The sequence below is a fragment of the Dipteris shenzhenensis genome, chromosome 10, assembly GCF_047967505.1.
Source record: "Dipteris shenzhenensis isolate YYH24624 ecotype China chromosome 10, Dip_SZ_1.0, whole genome shotgun sequence".
NCBI classification, from domain to species: domain Eukaryota; kingdom Viridiplantae; phylum Streptophyta; class Polypodiopsida; order Gleicheniales; family Dipteridaceae; genus Dipteris; species Dipteris shenzhenensis.
This window is the reverse complement of record NC_141605.1, coordinates 24,341,002-24,367,807: the sequence shown is the minus strand read 5'-3', so window position 1 is coordinate 24,367,807 and position 26,806 is coordinate 24,341,002. Positions and strand designations below refer to the sequence as shown.

Here is a 26,806-nt window from a genome sequence, read left to right as displayed (position 1 = left end):
AAGATATGTTCAATCTATATCATTTTGGATATAAAGACTGTAGCTAAGAGCAACGTCTCTCAATGTAATCATATACATAAAGCTACAATTGCTATTATCCCTCTTTGGTCTTATGGCATCATGTCTTCTTTCTATTTATTAAAAGTTTTGTTAAATTTTGTGCATATTGTCGAGTGACAATGTTATTTTCATGAAATATTTAAGTCTCCTTTCATGGATTTATAAATTTATCATGTCAATGAAAAACGTCAAGGAAAAATATTTAAAATAATTAAATTAACAAATAACTTAGATATAGCTAGAATTTCTAATATAGGATTATTTCAAATTCTTGCATGTTGGTGTAAAAGTATAGATTGAAAAAACAATATTTGTATGTGAATATGATAGAGCCACAAAGTGAACTTTTGATTTGGGAAGGAAAAACGTCAAGGAAAAATATTAAAAATAATTAAATTAACAAATAACTTAGATATAGCTAGAATTTCTAATATAGGATTATTTCAAATTCTTGCATGTTGGTGCAAAAGTATAGATTGAAAAAACAATATTTTTATGTGAATATGACAGTGCCACAAAGTGAACTTTTGATTTGGGAAGAAACTTTTTAGAAAGTAAAATTTTGATTTGGAAAGGATATTTTCATAAAGTAAAGTTTTCATTTGGGAAGGATTTTTGGGCTTCGTCCAAAAACAACACAAAAAGTCCAAAATTAATGAAATAGGTGTTACACCCTTATGTGCCTACTAACCTTCCACCGAATTGGATTTGCTTAATTATTCAAAATACTAAAAAAATGTGGTGTGCTACTAAAATGCATGTATTTTATGACTTTATTTATTATAAATAATTATTTATAATTAGATAAATCATTCAAAAAATTACCAATAAATCAAGTTAAGCTCTACATAATGCAAAGAGACCACTTACAAAGTTTCAATAACATTTAATCTAAAATGAGTGAGAAATTTAGAATTTTATATGACACTCTTTGTTCGTGACAAACGTGTGACCACCCTGGAACCATGCCGTGTGACACAAAGAAATTTTTTGTGTGTGCATCGAATTTTCGATCAGACTATACGATTGTGTGCACAATAGCAACTGTGATGTTGTGTCAGAAGACTTCAAAGACTAGATCCATAGGGAAGTAGGTGAGATTTGCATTTTTGTGTGCTAAAAAGCTTGTTTTTCCACCTCCTTAGGATTGGGGAGTGAACAAAAAGTGGATGCCCTTAGCTTGCTACCACCCACAAATACAACGGCTCACTTGTGCAGTCGAGAGGATGGTAGGCATAAGTTAGCCACAAACACACGATGGACTACAACGATAGGAGTAGGGACAGAGGAGTAGCCCTCACGTAATTCAAATAGGTAGACATTAGGCTGGATGGTAGAGATTCAAAGGTGTTTTCACCTTCATGCGGCGTTGTCCTGCACCGGTCTCGACTCTCGACTTCCTCCATCTGCCAGTAGCTACAGCCGCAAGTGCCAAGGAGCACTTCAAAGTTCAAGTCTCCATGGACCACAAGTCTCGAGATCTCGATTCCTGAGACTTCACGTTGATGGGTGGAAAGGGAAGAGCAAGGAACTGAGGGAGGAGTTGGAGAGCACGATGGAGGCGGAGGAGCTAGGGAGGGAGTTACAATTTGTCCCAGATATTTCTGAAGATGAGGAGGTATATGGTGTTGGAATGCTAACTGTGCCAACTTCCAAATGCTCAAGCGGGGCCCCTTTCGACGATTCAGGAGCTTGAGGTTCGAGCTGCAAGCTCTCGATGGGACTAATAATGCTTTGGACGTCAGCTCTGTCGATAGATTTTACAACCTTGAGTCCAGTTTCAGTTAAGCGATGGCTGATGTCAACTGGAATGCACAGAGCTGAAGGCGCCCCCCCTCCGGGGGAAAGCTATGGAATTGTCTGTTGTTGGGCCAGCTTCAACGACGGAATTCGCAGACGACATGGTTCAACCAAGCATATGGTTAGTTGGTGAAACCCCGAGTTAGTCAAGTTAATCCTCGATTAGTCGACACGTGGCAATCATTTAACCACCTTATCTCCTCCCTTGGGATTGCTCAAGGTCACCACACTTGAGTTTGGCCACAACACTGCCATGTGGCAATCTTATCCTACCTAATTGCCACATCACCACATTATCCTGACACGTGGCAGTCGACTGCCACATCATCACCTTGTCATCCTATCTGCCACATCAGCAACTACCACATCAGCAGCCTAGCTCAACTGCGACATCATCTATGCCATGTCATCAAGCCACATCATCTAGCCACATCATCAAGCCACATCATCACTGCCACATCACCTGTACCACCTCAATAGTGCCACCTCAGCAATCCAATCAGCACTGACCTCTGCAAGCACACACAGTTCACTGCATGTGACCACTTCTGCCACCTCAGCACAGAGCTTCACTGGCACACCTCTTGCTAGGCACAGTGCCACATCATCACTGCATGTGACTCACAGTGGCACATCATCATTGAGCACCCTTTGCACTCCTTTTGCCCCTCCACCGAGATCAAGTCATATCTCTTGATCCAGGAAGAATTTGAGGGCGCTCCAAAAGGAAAGGTCACTCGTTTTTTCATGCTCTACGCGCTTGTCACATCACACGCACATTTTGGCGCAAGTTACACTCACATTTGAGCCTCGCCGACAAAACCACTTCCTTCACGCACATTTGCCTCTACATCGATGCATCTGACCCAGCACTTAAAAAGAACAAAAGAAAAGGAATTATTTGCTATTCTTTCATCGATCGACGGTTGGTTTAGATTTAGATCAAAGTACACTAGATCGCCATAGAGGGGACGCTTTGAATTTCCCCAAGTTGCCAATCTAAGCCATGCCCGAAATTCCCGACTAGTACCTACTCGGAGTCAGTCCATATGCTCACATACGGTTTCACATCATTACATTACCTAAAACCTTACGTTCATCAGTTCAGTGAGCAGACTTCAGAGTTTAGAGGCATTACAGATTGATTCAGTGGGCAGATAGCATGTGATTTCACACACACATGCCACCATTGTAAAGCCTATTCGGCTATCTCACGGCATCGTGCACATCATTTCAGCCTTGTAAAGCCTCTTGGCTATTCCCGACATCATTGCCACAAGCCTTGTAATACAAATCAGATTTTATATACTACAGTTCTATCTTCATCGATGGTTCAGAGATTTCACTTGGCATATTCAGTGTATTTGCAGTTGATTCATACAGAAATTTTCACGACACTTTTGAGTACATTTCTTGCACATGTCGACTAGCAACCTCAATCTAGTGGCATCTGCTAAGCTAGACAACTCCAATTATCGTACATGGAAATACCGAATGGAGACCATTCTTGTGCTTTAGGACAAATGGGAGTATGTCGATGGGTCTACACCTAGACCATTGGACAATCCAGCCACCAGTAGCTCTACTCCATCTGTTGTCAGAGCACTAGCAATGGAATCTACATCAGGATTTACATCTACACAAATAGTTTCCGCACCAGTAGCAGATCCTGCCATTGCTCGAGCTCAAGTAGAATGGGATAAGAAAGACAAGTATGCCTATCACCTGATCAAGCAGAATGTGCAAGATGTCATGCTAGGACAACTCAACATAGTCAAGACATCAAAAGAAGCATGGGATATGTTCGCAGCTCTCTACGAGTCCAAGAACACATCTAGGATTCTCACACTGAGAAACCAGATCAACCAGAGTTTCTGCAACAGCAGTGAAACCGGTCATGCTTATGTACTCCGCATAAAAGAGTACAACAATCAACTTGCAGCAGCAGGAGAGACTATGGACCCCGTAAAAATGGTTCAAGTAATCCTGAATGGACTAGGAGAGGGATATGAGAATCCAGTCTAGAGTATTGCCATCCAATGGCAAACTCCAACACTGGAAGAACTTCAATCAGTCCTACTTGGTGAAGAACTCAGGACTCAGGCCATTCAAGCATGTAAAGGTCATTCTAATGATCAGGCATTCACAGCTTCAGATAGAAGCAGAGGTAGATCATATCAAAAAAGTGGTCATCATCATCAGCAACAAAATCAAAGTCAGAATGAGCATCAGCAGCAGCATCATCCCCAGCAAGATCAGAATCAGCAAAGAGGAAATCATTCCAATCAAGGAAGATTTCAAGGACAAGGGAATGCATCCACCAATGTGTCAAACATTCAGTGCAACTATTGTCACAAGTTTGGACACTATGAAAGAGATTGCCGCAAGAAGCAGTACAACCAAGGCGGTCAATCCATGAGGGAATTCTCGAGGCAGAGGAAATCATCGTGGTGGACATTCTAGTCACAGTCATTTTGCAAATGAACATGGAAATATGTTTCTTGCAAGCAAGAAATTGCATCAGACTGACATAGTGTACTCAAACATTGATTTCAATCCCAGAGAGGATTACAATTATCAAGTCGACCAAGTGGAACAAGATCCTTGGTACATCGACAGTGGTGCATCATCTCATATGACTAATCATCAGGAATGGTTCACAGAGATGAAACCATTAGAAGGTCAAAAAAATGTCATCTACACACCAGACAATACACCGAATCGAGTTCAAGGGACAAGTGTTATCCCTATGAACAATTTCACTGGTACGAAAGGATTAGTCAAAGATGTGCTCTATGTTCCGAAGCTCAGCAAGAACCTTTTGTCAGTAGGTTAAATGATGGAACACAACTACAAAGTCATCTTCGACGGTGATGAATGCACTATCAGAGACAAATCCAAAAGATGTCAGCTCATGGCAAAAGGTGTCAAGGAAGGACGTTTATACAGAATGCTAGCTACAGTACCAGATAAGCAAGCCATGTCAGCTCAAATGCAACAGATGCCACTATCTACAAAATAGCACAAGAGATATGGTCATGTCAATTTCAAGTACTTGTTAGATCTCAGGAATCAGAATATGGCAATTGGGATTCCGAAGCTACAGTTTCTTGGAAAAGTTTGCGAAGCATGCTGCTTCGGCAAACAAAAGCGAACCAATTTGTCAGAAGTACCTCTCGTGCACAAGGTATTCTTGATTGATACATACAGGTGTATGGGGTTATGCCCAGACCCGCAGCATCAATGGTTCACTTTACTACTTGACCTTCATCGACGACTAGAACAGATATTGTTGGGTCTACTTTCTAAAAGAGAAATCTGAAGTGTTTTCCAGATTTCAAGAATTCAAAGCCATGGTAGAAAACCAGACAGGAAGAAAGATCAAGGTCATGAGATCAGATAGAGGAGGTGAATACATGTCTTCAACATTCATGAACTTTTGCAAAAATCACGGCATACGAAGACAATTCACGTGTGCAGATACTCCTCAGCAGAATGCAATAGCTGAAAGGAAGAATGGGACTTTAGCAGACAATGCTAAAGCAATGCTTAGTGAAAAGCATCTTCCGAATCAGTATTGGGTAGAAGCAATAGCTACAGCTAACTACTTGCTTAATCGGCTTCCTAGTGAACTGATACAAGGTATGACTCCTTATGAAGCATTCACTGGACACAAGCCACGCATTGGGCATCTCCGCATATTTGGTTGCATAGCATATGCTCACATACATGATGATCATCGTAGAAAATTGGATGCGAAGTCACGCAAATGTAGATATTCTCTTGTAGATATTCTCTCATGTAGACTCTTGTAGATATTCTCTCATGTAGACTCTTGAGTCCATCTCTCTCTAGTTTATTCTCTCTCTATGAGTAGTCTTGGAGCTTCCACTCCCTCTTGTATGTATGAAACCTCTGACAAAATATGAAGAGGGGAGAGGAGAAGAGTGGAGATGAGGAGAGAGGGCACAACTAGAGAGCACACCACAAATGAGTAACTGTACACTAGATTTAGTTGAAAAAATAGAATATATACAAACCCTTTTAGGGTTAGGGTTAGGGGATCTAACCCTTTCCTTTATAGCACTCTATAAGGTTAGTGCTATGCACATATGAACACGTGATGGTGCTATGCACACATGATCACATGATGTTGAGCGTGAACTCTCAACACCTTCCCTCAAGATCAACATCATGAAGTAGGCCTTCCCTCAAGATGATGATTCTGGGGAATCGAAGAAGGACTAAGCATTACATTCCATCACACCCCTTTATGGGAATGTCCTTCCTCTGCATCAAACCAAGAGCTAGTCGGTGTTTCTCGAATAGCTCTTTACCGAGTGGTTTGGTAAAGATGTCTGCAACATTTTCTTTGCTATCACAATGTTGCAGAGTGATGTCACCAAGTAACACTCTTTCTCTAATGAAGTGCTCTCTGACATCAATGTGCTTTGTCCTGGAGTGATATACTAGATTTTTGGCCAATGCTTGAGCCGATTGATTATCACAGTATATTGTTGTTGGCTTTGACTCATCAAAGTAATCTGTTTCTGACAATAGTCTTCTGAGCCATATAGCCTGACATGCACCTGTAGTGAGTGCTCTATATTCTGCTTCAGTCGAAGACAAAGAAACAGTTGGTTGTTTGTTTGACAACCATGATATAGCACCTTGACCAAGGAAAAATGCATATCCCTGTGTCGATCTTCTGGTCTCATGATCTTCAGTATAGTCACTGTCACAGTATCCATGCAACCATGGATGACTTCCTCTGCATTCTATCCCAAAATGTCTTATACCTCTGATGTATCTCAAGACTCTTTTGGTTGCATTCCAGTGAGACTGTTTTGGATTTGCCATAAACTGTGCTAGTGAGCTTACTGCATAACAAATATCTGGTCGTGTGATTGTCAGATACATAAGAGATCCAATGAGCTGCCTGTACTATCTAACATTGACTGTAGGCTTTTCTGAATCTTCAGTAAGTTTCAAACTCTGTTCCATGGGAGTGGCTGCAATCTTGCAATCTGCCATATGAAACTTCTTCAGGAGACTGTCAACATACTTGAGCTGACTCATGAATGTGCTATCTGAATCTCTCCAAAACTCAATTCCAAGACAATAGTGCATAAGTCCAAGATCTTTCATGTCAAACTCTGCAGATAAGTCTTGTTTCAATTTTTTGATGAAGCTATCCTTGCTTCCTGTCACAATCAGATCATCTACATACAAAAGTGCAATGGTAATGTCTTCCCCTTGAACTTTGTAGTAGAGAGTATGATCTACACTGGACTTCATGTATCCCAGATCAGCAAAATACTTGTCAATTTTGCTGTACCAACTTCTGGGTACCCAGAAGTTTTGTATGTAGATGATCTGATTGTGACAGGAAGCAAGGATAGCTTCATCAAAAAATTGAAACAAGACTTATCTGCAGAGTTTGACATGAAAGATCTTGGACTTATGCACTATTGTCTTGGAATTGAGTTTTGGAGAGATTCAGATAGCACATTCATGAGTCAGCTCAAGTATGTTGACAGTCTCCTGAAGAAGTTTCATATGGCAGATTGCAAGATTGCAGCCACTCCCATGGAACAGAGTTTGAAACTTACTGAAGATTCAGAAAAGCCTACAGTCAATGTTAGATAGTACAGGCAGCTCATTGGATCTCTTATGTATCTGACAATCACACGACCAGATATTTGTTATGCAGTAAGCTCACTAGCACAGTTTATGGCAAATCCAAAACAGTCTCACTGGAATGCAACCAAAAGAGTCTTGAGATACATCAGAGGTACAAGACATTTTGGGATAGAATACAGAGGAAGTCATCCATGGTTGCATGGATACTGTGACAGTGACTATACTGAAGATCATGAGACCAGAAGATCGACACAGGGATATGCATTTTTCCTTGGTCAAGGTGCTATATCATGGTTGTCAAACAAACAACCAACTGTTTCTTTGTCTTCGGCTGAAGCAGAATATAGAGCACTCACTACAGGTGCATGTGAGGCTATATGGCTCAGAAGACTATTGTCAGAAACAGATTACTTTGATGAGTCAAAGCCAACAACAATATACTGTGATAATCAATCGGCTCAAGCATTGGCCAAAAATCTAGTATATCACTCCAGGACAAAGCACATTGATGTCAGAGAGCACTTCATTAGAGAAAGAGTGTTACATGGTGACATCACTCTGCAACATTGTGATAGCAAAGAAAATGTTGTAGACATCTTTACCAAACCACTCGGTAAAGAGCTATTCGAGAAACACCGACTAGCTCTTGGTTGATGCAGAGGAAGGACATTCCCATAAAGGGGTGTGATGGAATGTAATGCTTAGTCCTTCTTCGATTCCCCAGAATCATCATCTTGAGGGAAGGCCTACTTCATGATGTTGATCTTGAGGGAAGGTGTTGAGAGTTCACGCTCAACATCATGTGATCATGTGTGCATAGCACCATCACGTGATCATATGTGCATAGCACTAACCTTATAGAGTGCTATAAAGGAAAGGGTTAGATCCCCTAACCCTAACCCTAAAAGGGTTTGTATATATTCTATTTTTTCAACTAAATCTAGTGTACAGTTACTCATTTGTGGTGTGCTCTCTAGTTGTGCCCTCTCTCCTCATCTCCACTCTTCTCCTCTCCCCTCTTCATATTTTGTCAGAGGTTTCATACATACAAGAGGGAGTGGAAGCTCCAAGACTACTCATAGAGAGAGAATAAACTAGAGAGAGATGGACTCAAGAGTCTACATGAGAGAATATCTACAAGAGTCTACATGCGAAGTCTCCCCACATGGAGCCCATAGGGACCCTCTCTTTTCCATATGTCCACATCCTCCTTATTCCACATAGGAATTCTAGAAGGATTCCTCTTGACTCCACACTCCTCCACATGCCTTCCACATGCTTGGCATGTGGACTCTCTTATATTATTGGAATACATGGACATGAGCCCACCTCTTTATATGAGTCACTCTTCCTATTTTCTAAAAAACCCCACAATATCCTATACATAAATAACTCTCACCCCATACCAAGGTATTTATAATTCATACCTATGGTATTTACAATGATCCATTCCACTCATCCTCTCAATCCCATACAATATCTTCGAAAATAGAAGTAAGTGAGAGCGGCTAGGCTATCACTTGCTACTTAAACTCTTATCAAACATAGAAGAAAACAATAACAATGCCAAATAAAAAATATCAAATTTTGGAATCACATATTTTCCCCCCCAGCAGATCCTATCTAATGACAGAGAGGGTCTGCTAGCCCTCAAGGTAGTCGAGCATAGAAGAATTTAAGGCGATACTCATTGGTGCATCCGGGTATCACCATGCCATCAACATCCTCAAGCTGATAGGTTCCATTCGTGAACTTCTTTTTGACTCGATATGGGGGAGGTAGCAAGCTAAGGGTGTCCACTTCCGGACCACTTGCGGGGGAGTGTGACACCCCCTCGAGTGAAAATACAAAGGTTTTGCTTTGGTGTGAAATACCTCGATCGAGGTATCATCTCCAATGAAATTGGCACATGCAGACAACCGAACCAAGCAAATACCTCGATCGAGGTCTTCCATTTTCATCCACTGAACCGAGCCTATACCTCGATCGAGGTATCGTGGCAAGTCCACATACCTCGATCGAGGTATCGTGGATAGATGACATGGGTCGTGTCGAATACCACGATCGAGGTATGTAGCATCTGACATGGCAGTTGACATACCTCGATCAAGGTACCGTGGCAAGTCCACATACCTCGATCATGGTATGCTCGACCAATGACATGGTCGCATGTCAAATACCATGATCAAGGTATGTGGCATCCGACATGTTATTCAGTGTACTGTGCTGGCAGCAAACATACCTCGATCGAGGTATCGTGGCATGTCCATACCTCGATCGTGGTATGCTGGACCGATGGGTATGTGGCATGTCAAATACCACGATCGAGATATGTCGCATGTGATATACCACAATCGATGTATGTGGCATCGTACGTGGTATGCTGGACCAATGAGGTAAGTGGCATGTCAAATACCACGATCGAGGTATGTCGCATGTCATGTAGCACGATCGAGGTATGTGGCATCGCAAGTGGTATGCTGGACCGATGAGGTATGTGGCATGTCAAATACCACGATCGAGGTACGTGGCATTGGCATACCTTGATCGTGGTATTGAAACCCTAAATTTTCGTATATAAAGAGAGGGACCCCCTCATTCTTCAAACCTCAATCGAGCTCGTCCTCATCAAAATCGACAGAATTCCTGGAGCGACGGAGAAGGACTGACGAAGATCGACGGAGATCGACGGAGCGATGGAGATGGATGGAGCGGGAGATTCCAGGTAAGGTTTTTTAAGTGTAGCTTTTTTTTTTTGCGAAAATTTATTTAAATTTTAGTTTATAGGAATATCTAATTTAATTATAAAATATTTGAAAATTTAAAATGCATTTTAAAGTTTTTTAAAATTATTTTTTTAATTACTTAAGTTTTTATTTAAATGTCAAAACGTATATATTTTGTTTTTTAAAATCATCTATTACAAGAAAAAGAGATTAAAGTAGTTTTTATGTTATTTTTTAAATTAGTGAAGTTTTTAATTAAATATAAAAAACATTTAAATTTTGTTTTTAGAAATCATCTATAAAAAAAAAAGAAAACAAGAGTTTAAAGTAGATTTTATCTTATTTTGCAGTTAGTGAAATTTTAAATTAAATGTCAAAATGTATATATTTTGTATTTTAAAATCATCTTTAAAAAAAAAAAGAGATTAAAGTATTTGAAAATTTAAAATGCATTTAAAACATAGCCAATGGCTTCAAGTACAAAAAGGGGTAGCTAACACTACTGCTACGACGAATCTTTCTCTGCATCCTCGCTCCCTTCTTTGCTCCCTTCTTCACTCCCTTCTTCCTCATCTTCTTCCTCCTGATCAGCCCTAGGGCCCTGTAAATGAGGGACAACATGTATCAATGTATGAAAAATCAAATCTTTATTTACAATATTGACATTATTTAATTACTTTTAAATACTTGGGGGGTGCTCTAGTAGCCTGGATATACTGCTCCTCAGTAATCAACCCGTCATCATAGAAGTGCCTCCATGTATCTCCTCTGCGATGGTGGTGGTGGTAGGCTATCTCGACAAGAGTAGGGTACCTTCCCACGATATCAAGCTACAAGATGACTCTCTCCTGGCAATCTTGGCTAGTGCCTACCTTTTAAGCAAAGATCTTTTATTGGCAAATATAATAACAATCTTTGACTTTTCCCATTTATCTGTGATATAAACATTGGGGGGATTGGGATACCTAGAGCTAGCGGCTCGGTGAGGCAGAAGGGCCTCTTGACCGTAGGGGCGAGAAGGGGCTCCAGACCACCACAGGGGAGAAGGGAGTGCTGACGATCAGGGAGAAGGGACACTAGATTGCACGGGAGAAGAAACTCCTGATGAATGGGCAAAAGGGGCGTGGCTCTATAACCTATTGGACTGTCTCAACTCCACTAGAGTAATCTCAGCTGGTGTGGGATTGGGGTGGTTTGGAGTCTGTACTGCCGACTCTCAGGGGGTGTTTAGAGTACCCGTCGTGTATGTGTATAACTCTCCAGGAGTGGTAGGGTGCCCCAAAATGTTATATAACTCCCAAAAGATGGCATCCCGAAGTTCATACTACCTACTAGCATTTCTCGTAGTGCATCGAAGGACGTGAAGGATTGTATTTACAAGATGGGCGAGCTTGTGTGGTACTTTACAGGATACAAAATGTGAATCGTATCAATGCTCCATGCAAGGTTTTCATATTGCTAATATGGTGTAGTTTTTCCTTTCTAGGTATGTGAGCTCAAAGGAAATAGATCCCACCATGCTTGAGAATGCTCAAGTTATGTCAGTGGAGGTGGTTTGTATAGTGGAGGAGACCTTTCCATGTTCTATTTTCACAAGCCAACTACATCTCATAGTGCATTTGGTGGATGAGATTACTATATGCGGCACTGTACATGCACGATGGTTGTTGTTCCTCAAGTGCTTCATGAAGACCTTGAAGGGTTTTGTGAGGCAAAATGCAAGGCCCGAAGGTAGCATGGCTGAGGGTTGGTTGGTACAAGAGTCACTTGTATATATTTCTGAGTTTCTTATTGATGTGGATAGCTCTCTCCCATGACTATGGAGAGATGATGAAGACCTAAGGATGACCTCTATTGTGTCTCAAGGGAAAGGACGGAGCAAAGTAATAGACACAGAGTTGCTTAATAATATTAACCTCTATGGCATGCTTAATAGTGATGTAATGAAAAGATGGGTGACAAGATACGAGGATGCAAAGGCAAGAATACAAAGATAAAGGGCCCTCTTTTGTACACACCACGAATCTTGTGTGCCATACCTCAACATCTAAGAGCACTTCCAAAGGATATTCTTGTGAATTGGCTACTTGACAAAATGGAGAGAGCAGAGAGAGACGAGGGGATGCATATCACAATGGAAGATTGGGAGTATGCTAGAGGATGCATGAGCAAGGTCGGTATATATAATGTTATGCATAAGTTAGGAGCTTTCAACAATTTAGATTGCTTATCTAATTGATTTTTTCTTGGTGTAGTGTACTATGTTCAGTGCTATATGCTAGTGTGAGGGAAAGCATTTTTGGACACAATGGATTGATGATAAGAGAAACACACAAGATTTCGGCATCATTGCTAGCTTTGAGGGAGCCATGGATGATTATTGTGGCATAATCCAAGATATTATTAAGCTTGACTTTTGACACTTCTTTGTGTATGTTTTGGATGTCAAGTGGTTTAAGGAGGTGGTGGAAAGAGGGGCCTAATGCAACAATCAAACATCATGCAAGTGGCTTTGTAACTATTAACTCAACAAAGTTTGGCAAAGCAAGAAGGACACACTAGTACTACTGCAACAATGTGAACAGGTACTGTACACACATATACAAATACTCACTTTTAAATATTTGATACCTTCGATGCAAGGAAAATAACATGATTGTATTTGTGTTTGAATTAGGTTGTCTATCAACCAATGGTGGATAATAATAGGTGGTGGCATGTCATACCTATTATGCCACGTTCCAAAGTGATGTATAGTACATTTACTAATATGGAGCATATGGAGGATGATCATGGCCATGGACATGATGATGTGGATGTGATGATGACCATGATACGAGAGAGGAGGATGATCATGAGATAGGAGATACAGATATTGAGGCCATTAGCCATGAGGATGAGCCTACCATTGTGATGCTGATTTCGATGAGCACATGAGTAGCATAAGTAGTAGTAGGCTGAATGTATTTGTAGATCTCAACATTAGTTTGGATTTTGAAGTAGATAGTTTAGCAAGGGTTGATCTCATTAAGGATGAGATCGAACTGTAGCCCATCATTGATATTGGCAAAACTATTTTACATATTGTCTCATTCTCCTCACCTCACTTAATTTTTGTATGTGAGTTTGCCAAAAAGCATTGATATTTTTATTAAAATTATGTGCTTTGGTAATCATGGGCAATGTTTGGAAAGCAGTGATGCGCATTTATCAGCTTGCACCAAAATATCACTTTTTGTATTCTCTGTTCTGCATTTATAAAGGCCTCTAAATCTACATCTAATTCATAGTGCAGACGCGCGAATAGACACGATATTAGATGTGCGATTAGACGCACCTATATTTTCACTATTGCAGCTGTGCCTATAGACACGCCCGCTATTTTGTGCATCTATCAAGTGTGTCTATGGTTGCTTTGTCTTGTTGTGGAATTTTCATGATCTGTATGGGTGCTTTGCCCAATGACAAGGGGCAAAGTTGCGGCAAAATGCTGTGCGATGATAGGTGGTCAGGCTAGATACTGCGCTACGTAAAGTAGTGCATAGATGCACGAGTAGCAAGGTAAGGCTGCCATGTGTTGTCAAGCTCTGCAATGTTTAGATTGATAGATTGTGTCTCATTATTATGCCAGTGCAGCATCATGATGTCAGGAAAATTTCCAATGAGAGCACGATTCCACCCCAAATTCAAAATCTCACCTAGGAGTGCATTCCATCGTAGCCCCAAAAATAGTTTCATGATTGGCTACACCTTGACCCATCTAGATACCTCCATGCATCTCTATGGGGCTTGTTGTGGAGGTTTACAAGTAAATTTGATAAATCACTTAGCCACAAATTCTTGCACCTCATGAAATGAAGAAAGCCGACTCATATAGGGTCGTTGTGGATGGCCACACAGACTGAGATCCACCAAGCTACTTGTTGTGACACACTCAACTAGCACACAATAGAGAAATACCTCTCACACACCATCTAAGAGAAGAGGCTCTCATATATAGTGGAAGGCGACACATGCCCACAACCAAATGCTAGAGGGAAATCGCCTGAAGAAACTGACTCGCCAAGAGCTGCCAGCGCATAAAGCTCCAATCAAGAGTTTTGCCCAGCATTTTGTAGAAGCCAGAGGTCAAGTGACCTCCCTGAATTCCTGGGGATGACTCTCATCCATCTCTCTGGAGGTGTAGAAGTGAGAGCTACATGCCTTCTTGTAGGTGTGTGTAGGAGGTTACCATGCAGCCTCACCACCCATGCAGTTAACCATTTCTAGAACCCCACCTTAAACTAAATGGGGGAAGAAATATTTGGATTCTACCTTGAAGAGAATTTAGATCACAAACCTTCCCGATATAGCTGGTAAGGTGCATATACAACAAGTATATGATGCTGAATAAGGAGCAAGGATAGACCTTCCATGTTGCCGAAACAAGGTGAGGGTTTGACTATTTGCATGATATGATGTAGTTGAGAACTTAAAAGTAGGGTAAGAGAAGAGCTTCCTCTTTGATGGTACGCTCCAAATATGAAGAAATTCAAAAAACACAGAAGAAAAAAGAAAAAGGAGGGAGGAAGGGCTAACCTAGAAAAAGATGCAAGGTGAACACCACAAAGATAAAAGAGCTACAACGGGACAATATAAATACTATTTGACATTGGAAGGAAAAGGCTGCAGGTTGACTATGGAAACAAAAGTTCTGTAGTAGGATATATAGAGATGATATGCAACGGGATGGTTTTGAGGAAGCTATGGCTATGGCATCTTTTTTTTTTTGCAAGTGCAAGAAAGCAAATACGACTACATTGGAAGGTTATGTTGGAATGCATAGATATAAGCTTCTTGCCCTTCATTAAAAATCCATAATATTGATAGTTGGAATTGAATTTTGAATAATGACATGTGGCTCAAGGAAAAGGAACTTAGCTACTTACCTAACAATTAGTACATATTCTTTTGGTTTTTTAATGAAAACACCAACCAAGTTCACACTAAGGGATTGGATGTCATGCATTGAAGCCACAAGCCCAATATATCTACTTGATTCACTTGCAATGAAGATTAAAAAAAACCGCGCGATATAGATGAGGGACAATGCGGGGCAAATGATACCGCACGGTATGCACGTTATAGTACCGTGCAATAAGAGCGGACACCGCGCGGTTGACAACTAGTGTAAAGAACCATGTTTTTTGCATTTAGGGTGTTAGGCCGTGATCTTTAATCAAAAAGTACGTATTTTTATTTTAGAAAACATACTTTTTAAATCCCTGGCAGTCGAGCTACAAACTTAAGCCTCTAGTATTCCATTCCCTTCACTCTTTCGTCTTCTATCCCTCTATTTGTTGTGACACACTCAGCTAGAACACGATAGAGAAAGACCTCTCACACAGGCTCTCATGTGGTAGAGGGAAACCAAATGCTAGAGGGAAACCACTTGAAGAAACCAACTCATAGATCTCCAATCAAGAGTCACTCCCTAGCATTGTGTAGAAATAAGAGGTCAACTGACCCCCCTAAATTCTTGGGGATGACTCTCATCGATCTCTCTAGAGGTGTAGAAGTGAGAGCGGTATGCCTTCTTGCAGGTATATATAGGAGGTTACCATGCAGCCTCGCCATGTGGCCACCCCATGCAGTTAATTGTTTCTAACACAATTGTGATTCTTATTACTTTGTTCTCATTATTCCGATGTATCTGGACAAATGTTAATATCACCAATTTGAACAACACTCTATGCTTAGATAAAAAAGCATTATCTTCTCGAATTCTATCAGTATTAGTATAGAAAAGAGGTTTGGACTTCTTAATCATAAAGCTTGCAAAGATCGAACCCTTGAAGCTGATGGAACTACTACAAGTCTACAATAAAAAGCATACATGTGCAAAAGTTCCAACTCTAGATGAAGAAGTTATTACTCATGGATGGATTAATCTATCAAGATGGGGTCTCTTACTACTCGTGAGAGTTACGAAACCCGGATGGGGTAGTTATTGACCCTTAATGCATAAACCTATGAATAAACTAATAAGCAAAGAGAAAGGCATCCATGAGAGTGGCATGTATGTGTTGACTAGTGGCAAAGAACCACTTGTCCTAAATTGAACCTAAGAGCATATTTTATTAGTTTTAACAGCATATGCATAGTTAAAACACTCTATAATATGGATTTAGGCCAAATCTTACATCGAAAACACTTCATGATGAATTGAATGAGCTAAAATGTAAATATTCTAAACATTAATTAGACATCCATTGTGGGATGATCTAGGCTTATCTATGCAATCCTCTCAAAAAGACAATGGAATCGTATATAATATAGAAAACACAAAAAGAATTTTAGAATTTTGGTGTATACATAAGAAAATGGAATGGAGAACTTCTAGGACACACTCAACAATGCTAGACTCATTGATGAAAAGTCAAGCAAGCTACAAAGATATCAGTATATGATATGAAAACATAGTAATTACACATGGGAAGTGATTGAATACAACAAACAAGAGGCCCACAGGGTTTTAATAAACAAATCCATATTTAGAATGTCGTACTTGAGATACTCCCTCAAGACATTTAGGCCAAGCAAGGTTGACCATGTGAGGAGGTATTATGTGATATCAAATATATTGCGAACATGTTATATTACCTTGTACCTTGAGGTATAGCTTTTTTACACTTTTTCTTTGGTATCTAAATAGAGCACATGCCTTCTTTCCCCTAAGTATGATGTAGTAACTTCAAAGTTACATCAAAAATTAAATTGACTACCACTGACTCCCACCAAATCAAAAGCTATCATTTTAGAAAGAAAAGGAGTCTGATTCCATAAAATAATAGTTTTTGGGTAAGAAATGGTTTTAAGAGCCCAACACTTGCTAGAACAACTATGGATGCCTTCAAGGCGTGCACCTTACAACCCAAGACTTTGAGGAGCATCCATGGATCCGCTTATAATGTGAATAGAAACATGTGGAGGTAGCAGTCGTACTAATAATTAGCACCCATAAATGCATAATTGTAAGTCTAGAATGATAAGAACAAGAGCTGGATGGAGCATGGGAATGTGCCCATGATATCCTCGTTCGTTTCTCCAAATATTCTCGTGGGGCCTTTGGAGTGAAAGTGGATCGTGTGACTAACTATCAATTTTTCACTGAGGAGCAATGCTAGTGGACATAAAACTATCAAAGTAATCCATTTATATTAGAGGCATCTCCATGTTTTTCTTTTCTCGTTACTCTATTTTGCATATCTTCTCCACTCTTGTGATGCTTTGCAAATGGGTTTTAATGGAAACACAAGTTTTTCAAAGGTTCTTGTAAACCCTAATGTGTCACATGAATGGTAGACTCCAATGGAGGCCCTGCTTTTTTTATTGCCTTTCGTGATAGAAAACTTGTAAATTGTATATAATGAACCTCCAGCATTTTCATTGTTACCATTAAAAAATACTTTCTCAGTTTTGTAAGATCTGCAAAAGTTTAGACATTTTGCTTATATTTTAGCTGGAAATTCTCAAGCAAAACCTGAAAATTGATTTGTTGAGAAGGTTCTTTTCTTTTGTGTGAACATTAGACGTGTGAGTTGGGTGCTTTGTGCAGTACATGGAACTTGGAAGCTGCTAGTCGAAAAGACAATTTCTAATTAAAGGAGATTTCGCGACCCTAAGGAATATATCGTGGGTCCTCGATTGCATGCTGATGATTGTAGAGTCCTCTGTAAATGTTTGCGCACATTAAAATTACACACGTTATCCCTCCGTTTTGCATCAGAGCAATCGCACGCCCAGAATTACATTTCGGCCTTGCTAGCCTTCATAGCCGATGACATAGTTGTCCTGAGTATCCAAGGCTACCTTCCGGCCCGGAGTTGTTCACACGGGATTGAGATCATCCAGCCAGCTGTTTAACGGAAATCAACGGAAATAGGCAGCGAGGCTAACGTCGTCGACGGAGGAACCCATCAAGTGAAAACAAAGTGTCGATTTGCCCGATTCTGAGGACAACCTTCCTACCTCCAGGCTCATATCTGCAAACTAAGGAAATGGTGAGTGCCTTGGATCAGTCAGTTTAGAACAGTGATCCCCTAATAGTCTCGTCGTTTCTTGAAACATTGAAAGGGCTAGATCATTGACTTCGAATTGCTTAAACCTGAGAGGTTGGACACGACGGTGCTGAACTACTCGATTTATCGGGAAAGGCTGTGCTCCTGCCAAAAATTTAGATTTATTTGTGATGTTGCGGAGTACGACTTATTGTAATTTGCTGCAAGCAATAAATATGATATAGGCTATTGAGTAATAACACAGATTTCGTGTTCAGTATCCGTCTTCTATTCAGAAAGGATGGGAGCCGCTAGATGGGTACACCGATTGGAAAGGTGGAGAGGTCTACAAAGCCAAACATGGAGGATGGCGCTCGACATACCCTGTCTATAGTGAGTTTGTGGGTTCTTCTGGCGCAATCCACATCTAGCTGTGACCGATTCGATTATTTGTCTAGATCTGATCGAATGTTAATGAACGCTTTTGCATCAGTTACGGAGATCTTCGAAACTTTGGCCTTCACATCGATTGCAGGGAATCTCATCACATATTTGACAGAAGTTATGCACTTCTCCCCGGCAGACTCTGCGATTTTAACAACCAACTTTCTTGGAACGTGCTTTATGCTCGCTCTGGTGGGGGGGGTTATTTCTGATTCATGCATCTCCCGCTTCTGGGCGATTCTCCTCTTCGCTGGATTGGAGCTCTTGGTAAGTAGCTTTGTTATAATCGATCATGAAAAATCTGTTCAGATCGATATCTGGCAGCGAACAATAAGATCGCCATCCAGAACTGAATTATTGGCAGCGCACGGATTCTCATATTGTTCCCCTTACTGTCTTCGACTGTGGTTCAGGGCGACGTTCTACTAATTATGCAAGCTCACTTCAAGACTAAATTCCTTCCACCGACCTGCAACTACGACCAGCAGGATCCAACCGCCCCAACCTGCGAACGGGCTCATGGGATTCAGTCCATCGTCCTCTTTGTTGCGATATACACGATCGCCCTGGGCAACGGATCGCTGCGATCAATGGTGGTTGCTCATGGCGGAGATCAGTTCGAGGAGGCGGATCCAAAAGAGAGAAGGCAGATGTCGTCCTACTTCAACTGGTTCTTCTTCAGCATGAGCGCTGGTACACTCTTTGGTCTTACCTTCGGCGTGTGGGTTCAGGATACGGTGGGATACGAGTGGGGATTTGGCCTCTCAGCCGCTTGCATGTTGCTGCCCTTCCTGTGCATGATCGTGGGAGCCTCCATGTTTCGGGTCCGAAGCCCTCAAGGAAGCCCACTTACTCGCATTATCCAGGTATTTACCTATTCAACTCCCAGCTTTCAGCTCCTATCCATGATCACGCTCTCATTCCCTGATGAGAAACAAGAATTGATAACGAAAACCGTTAAAGCTCTCATGGTGTGATCCGTCATGAAATAAAGAAGAATACATAATTTAGCTAGCATGGAATTTGGAAACCGTTTCGTTGGTAATCATTCGCGGCAGTGAGCTTCGGCTGTGATTATCATTCCATACAAGAAATATGGAACATGTCTAGAAAATGCTCAACCAACGCGATAGAGTTTGCAACTTTGCAAGGGAAAGATACTTCATTCAAAGACGCCGAACAACGTTAAGCCAACAAACATATCCGTTGGAGTGTAACTGATCGGACGTGGAGTTACTAATCATCAATTCAAATATTCAAATACGCCCTTAACTCCAGGTATAAATTCAAGAGTAAACTAATCAGATATGAAACCCGGAGGGACGGAGGTCCCAAGTGCATCACAACAATGCCAATGCCGTTGGTTTAGTCGGGATTATGCTGCCATTTTAAGGGTGGGAACATACTCGAGTCGGAGCTTTTGCCATTGTCCACCTCATCTTTAATGCAGTGATACCTGAGATCAATGTGTCTCAGTAGTTCGGTATTATGAGCAATCGCAATAGCTGATTGGTTGTCACAATAAAGAAACAAAGGATTGTCATGTTTGAAACCCAGATCATGGAGAAGACCTCAAAGCCATATACCCTGTGTGGTGACACTCCACAATTGCTACATATGTTGCTTCAGCTATGGAGAGGGCAACTGTAACTTGCTTCTTGCTAAGCCAAGCTACCAGACCACCTACAAAAATAAAGCAGTAGCCTATTGTGGAATGCCTTATAGCCAGATTATTGGCCTAGTCTGAATCACACCAAGCATGGAGTGGAGATTGGCAGCCTTTTTTGTATGATTCCAACATGGGTAGTAAGCTACCAAGTATCAAGATATCCATTTGATAGCTTGCCAATGCAGAGTGAGAGGGTCGCAAGGTTCAAAAAAGGGGGTATTCCAAAACTTCAGAGGTAGAAAAGGTGAGATTGAGATAAGTACAAGTGACCAAATAGCGTAATGCCCCGATTGCTTGGCAATAGGGAGCATTGCCATTTGATTAATTTATCAGCAATAATGATAGGAGACACAACCTTGGTGAGGCATGCATTTGGATCCATTAGCCTTAGGATGGGCCATGCAGAATGCATGTGAAATGTGAAAGTATGTCACATGCAATATACTTCACTTTGATGTTGCCATTGCAAGGGTCTCGAAGAATATGCATCCCTAGGCAATATTTAGAAGGTCCCTGATTTGACATCCGAAATTATAGTGAGAAGATCGATGTTGTCACAGGTAATGAGTAAATCATCGACATAGATGCAAGTGCCCTCCTATGTACTGAACATAGATGATGTTATTCGTCGTCTGACAAAGTGCATGTAAAATTCATGCTCACCAAATAGATATGAAAACGTAGGTACCAAATGCAACTGTGCTTGTTTTCGCATGTACAGACTTTTGAGTAGCATGCATGCCTTGTGCTCTTGACCAAGAACTTGATAAAAACTAGCTAGTTGCTCTATGTATGCACGCTCATGGGGAGCCAAGACCCCATTCAAGAACATGGTCTTAATATCCATCTAATGAAGCAAGAGTGAATGTTAGGTAGTGAGAGTTACAATGGTTGTGAAGGATTTTATCTTGACCACCTGAGCGTATGTGAGTGAAACCATGAGCTATGAGTCGTGCCAAACTGCCATTGGAGCTAAATTTTTGTTTAACAAATGATTTTCCTTCCAGGGGGAGGAACCACCTATTTCCATGCCTTGTTTATCCTCTATAGAGCTGGGATTGGGCAAAGGATAGGAGTGTTAAGGAGGGAGGGTGGTGGCAAGAGAAAAGTTGGGATGTCAAAGAGCGGGCAAGAAGTTAGCCCTGAGTGTTGTGGGTGGAGCGACAAGAATGAACATCCATGATCTACTGGGGTGGGGGAGTGACATCTACTAATGAAGAAGGAGATGGCATCAGGAGGGTGACTGTTGCAAGTTGGGATCCGGTGGAGAAATCTCAGATGAAGGGATGTGATTCACATGAAACAGACGGTGCTTGATTTGGGAGGAAAGACGGCCATGTGGAAGTACTAGTAGTTGTCATTCATCAACTAAAGACGTGTAGCCTACGCATGTGATGTGACAGGAGCATGAGGGGGCACAAGGACATGCACCGCCGGTGGTGATTTGGGAACCTCGACATTTGGTAGCTGAACTAGAGTAGTAGTCGTAAATTGTAAATCCTCCTCTTCATCTAGGACCATGACAATGTCTCATCATTTGGGACTGTGACAATGTCACCAATGACAAATGGGTTCATGGGCAAGGAGACAGAGAGAATGCCATGTCTTTGCTTGTGGAAGACCACACTTCAAGAGTAAAGGACCAAGCGAGTCTTTAGGTTAAAGAGTCGGTATGCCTTCACACCCTGGGGATAACCATATCCTATGAAAATACAATGTTGTGATTTAGGATCAAATTTTCAATTCACGGCAGCGGGCAAAGACTTGACATTCGAAGCCCTTGTGGTGCTAAAGTGTCAAATGCATGTGAGTCCTGAGTTGATGAGGTGTCATGCGATGATTGCGTGCATGGTTGGTTATGTTTTGGAGATATGCTGCAATGGCCATGACTTCACCCCTAAATCAAAAGGCAGCAAAAATCATAGATCTTACTGATTCTACAAGTGTGCGAATCTTTAGCTCAGTGATAGCCTGGTTTTGTTTCGGTTTTGAGGCATGGTGAGCTGATGTGCGATGCCATGATCATAGAGGTGCTATCGCAATGCATTTGAACAATATTTCTCACCATTACCTGAGTGAAGGGCAATGTTAAGAAGCTTACTAGACTATCTTTTAGCAAGTCGATGATACTATTGGAAGAATCCAAATACTTGATTTTTATAGTGAAGGAAATAGACAGGACCGTGAACATGCTAAAGTCATCTATGAAGGTGAGAAAATATGTAGCACCACCAAGGCAAGGTGCTTGCATGGGTCCATAGATGTCTATGTGTACCAAGGCAATACTTTCGCTAGCACGATGACCATGGAGTCCATTGAAAGAAGATTGTGTGTTTGCCAAGAACAAAATGGTTGCAAAAGGGGTCTGATGTGGAAATCGACCTTGTGAGGCCATCCGTTGTAGCATCCTATGTCATGACAAAGATACACAAAATTGGGACGGCACAGCCTTTTGCGCCATATGTGAGCTATGCATGGAATAGGTCCCTATGAGATAAAAAATCAAAAAACCAATTAATTAGTCTCATGCACGGGGGATTGATATAAATATTAAGCCTAAGTTTTATGTGCAAATGTCTCTAGAAACCGTGCGAGATAGAAGGATCTAGAAGCAAAGTGGCAGGTCTATAAAAGACAAGGTTGTTGAGTGGAGGGAGAGCAGAGGGAGAGGAGAGGGAGCGATCGGAGGATGAGTGAGGAGAGAGGGAGAGTTTGGTCAGGATGGCCTCTCCATTGCCCTCCCCTCGATTAGCCTATAGCGATCAAATTGCCTCAACCACAAATTTATTTTCTGACATGTCCATGATGATGCTCCGCATCAAAATTCCAAATGAGAGTTTGGACAAAAGTGCCATGACCATTGAACATAGGAGCACAGGGTCACTAGGACAATTATGCTGATGTGGTTTGCTAATGAGATTCTAGGGGGAAGGCCATTGAAAGTAGAAGCAATTGGTCTATCACTAAGAAGTGAAGGATGAGCATCAAAACAAGGTACATGGGTCTTGACCGACGCTTGAAAAAAAGAAGGTAACGTCACCCAATCATTGGTTCCAAAGGGTAGAATAGCAATCATGTCATTTTCATCGCATGAATAATGCACAAATATAGCTTTGTAGGCACACAGAAGACAGGGGTGAGCACGAAGTAGCATAAGTGTACAAGTGAGCAACCATGGTGGGCAGGTCCATAGATTTATCTCTAGAACATCTGATACCATGTCTGAATATGGAGACTATTAAGTGAAAGGCCATCCTAGAAGAGAGATATGATATGCGAGATATAAGAAATGGAATGGATTGATGGTTACACTTATAGGCTATCATGAGTAGTTAAAAACACTTACTAGCATTTATACCTAGAAAAGTGTGTAAATGTGTTTTGCTTATCCTTGTGACATTTACATGTCTTAGATATTCCAATAGGTAGTAGCATGCGCTGCCTATATTTGACATCGATTTCCTCGTCAATTACCAAGATGGCAAAATTTTCATGGAGAAATTTTTTTCATTTTTCATATAACTTAGGTCTAGATATCATGTAATGAAAATTTGTGATAGTCCAAGAATAGTCCTAGCAAAGCTTCTCATAACTTTAGGCACTTAAGTCCCCCTTGAAGTTAGGCTAGTACTAAAGCATGGGCTTGCATGGAGCTTGCATGCACAACCTAGCTTTGAATCCAAAATCCTAGAATTAGATGTACAACATTGTAAGGACTTTTGCACTTTTTTCCTTGTTAAGGATTTAGTTTTTTTGGGAGGTTGTATACTGGGCTTTGACTCCTACAATCTAACTGTGTTGTAAGGACATATGCGTTGTCTTTGTCAAGGACTAAGTATGTATATTTTCTAAAATAGTATATGAATTTTTGCTTTTAAACCCCCTTTCTATTAACCTCATGTGCTATATTTGCATATGATGAGTGATCCCCCTTAGCAAAGAGTTTATTGAGATGGTATGGTAAGTTGGATTTCATGCGCAGGTGTTCGTGGCTGCACACAAGAAGCGAAAGTTGGAGGTGCCATCAGAGCCTTTCCTTCTTCATGAATTGAGTGAAAAGGATACTAGGCAAAAAGGCTATGTCCCTTTGCGGCACACTCAACAATTTCGGTAACACTTTCTTACCTTTACTTTTGTATTGAATCATAACTCACCTCCCGCTACCATACATGCACCTAAATCCTCAACACACCTATTATCCTATTTTCTCCTTAAACCATGAAATTTCATAGAGGATAAATGAGCATTGTCTACAATCACACAATTCCTCACAACACCTTTATCTTATTTACTCAAATTACTTAAACTGGCATGAAAATTCATAGTAGATAAATTCATACTATAAAGAAGGTAGAAATTTAATCGAATAGAAGAGTTTAAGGAACACAAAATTTAGAAAAAAGGAAGGTTAAAAATAATGTTTGTAAGAAATGCAAGAGTGCTCTACATTCAGGTGATAGAATGATCCTTTAGAAAAAGGAGAATGACACAAGAAAGCTATATGTGAAAATTCTTTAGGTTCATTTGGTTGAAGCATGCACAAATGTGGAGAGAGAGAGAGAGAGAGAGAGAGAGAGAGGTGCGAGGAAGGGGAGGGAGAGTAGAGAGGGAGGAAGGAGGGCGTGAAGGATCCATCATCAAGCATCAGTGCTTAATGATGTTATATGCACTCCTCACCATAGAAGTACAAATTTGTTTCATGCACCACATATGAAGATCACATGAAATCAACATTTATGTTGCTTTCATGGCTAGGAAATGGCCCTTTGGTCACCATGAGAAGATGAAATTCCTTTGCTTGAAAATTCTCAAAGGAAAAATGAGAAGTTATGTTTTTATATTAAATAGGTATGTATGATGTATCTTTTGGTAAATGAAATCTAATGATAGGACAAAGGTCATTAGACATTGAAGGCTCATTTTGAAATTGATGCGATGGAGACCTACTTTATGGTGTGTGCAATGCTCACAAAAAGCCAAGGTTGATGTTAGTATAATGGCGGATTCTGAAATTAACTTTCAAATTTGAAAATAGGTCTTAAAGCCTATAAATTTTAAGGCATTTAAATTATTTTCTTATCATAAAGACCTTTAAATATTTCAAATTAAATCACTTAAGTTTCTGTGAACATCGGGTATGTTTACAGGTTTCTAGACAAGGCAGCAACGGAAGACAAGAGCTCGATAATGGCAGACCTGAACGATGAGAGCCCATGGTATCTGTGCACAGTAACACAGGTGGAGGAGGCCAAGTTGGCATTGCGAGTGTTGCCAATCTTTGCATGCACGATAGTACCTGCATGTGTGCTTGCACAACTACAGACATTGGCAATTAGACAAGCTGCAACTACAGACTTACAAATCAAAGTCATATCATGGACTATACCATCTGCATCTCTAGGGGCTTTACCAGCTGCCACCCTCTTGGCCCTTCTCCCCATCTACGATCGCCTTTGCATCCCTCTTCTTACTAGGCTTACTTTGCCATCCTCCTCCTCTTCCTTTTTTCCTCCTTTGCGTCGTATTGGAATAGGCCTTCTATTCTCCTGCCTCGTCCCAGCTCTAGCTTCCCTCTTCGAGCTCCAACGCAAGGCTTTCCGCATCAGCCATCCCCCTCCCCAACCCCCCATCTCCGTCCTCTGGATCACCCCCCAGTTCATTGCCTTTTCCTTCGTCGACCTGTTCACTTGGATTGGCCTCCTTGACTTCTTCTACACCCAGTCCCCCCCCGGCTTGCGCTCCCTCTCCACCGCCCTCGCCTTCGCTTCCATGTCTTGCGGTTACTTTCTCAGCTCTCTGCTCATCACCATTGTTAATAAAATAACGGCGCGTACCCCCACGGGTAGCTGGCTCGGAGCTTACAACCTTGACTACGATAAGCTCGAGTACTTCTATTGGCTACTCTCTGGGCTTAGCATCCTCAACTTCTGTGTTTATCTCTATTGCGCGCGCTGGTACAAATACAAGCAGTTTGATGGCGCAAGAGATTCCGGCTCTAGCTCTTCCAATGACAAAAGCACTAGCATTGAAGTGCCATCGACAAGGTTCCCCATGCTCTGTCGTTCTCCATCTCCATTAGAGATCACAATGGCGCATGAAGATGAAGCAGGCCCGAGCACATATTATCGCTCATGATAACCACTTCCACAGGTTGATTTTCTTCCGCTGGTGTACAAAGTTTTCGGGGTTGGAGTTTCATATTAATACGTTCATATCTTCGTCTTTGTCCCCAATTTTATTTCTCAGGGTCCTGTCACGCCACGCCCCTAGCTGTCACACTTCGAATTGAACATGAAATCAAGGTCTGAGCTTTATGCCCGTTGTCAACAGAGCTAGATAGCCAACCTTCTGGCTGCTAACTCTAGGGATCCCAGAGTGCCCCCGTGCTGGCGTACTGCCCGGTGGAGAACCTGTCGCGCAAGGGG

At 41.2% G+C, this 26,806-nt stretch overlaps 1 protein-coding gene across 1 annotated transcript; it reads left to right on the top strand.

The window, feature by feature from the left end:
- The first annotated feature begins 1,615 nt into the window (after positions 1–1,615).
- Positions 1,616–26,516, top strand: LOC147897596 (protein NRT1/ PTR FAMILY 4.3-like). Its single transcript, XM_087380058.1, has 6 exons — positions 1,616–1,678; positions 18,547–18,661; positions 18,762–18,979; positions 19,126–19,578; positions 24,364–24,491; positions 25,529–26,516. Exons 1-6 carry the CDS (start codon positions 1,616–1,618, stop codon positions 26,514–26,516), a joined length of 1,965 nt encoding a protein of 654 aa, XP_087236184.1.
- Positions 26,517–26,806: the final 290 nt, after the last annotated feature.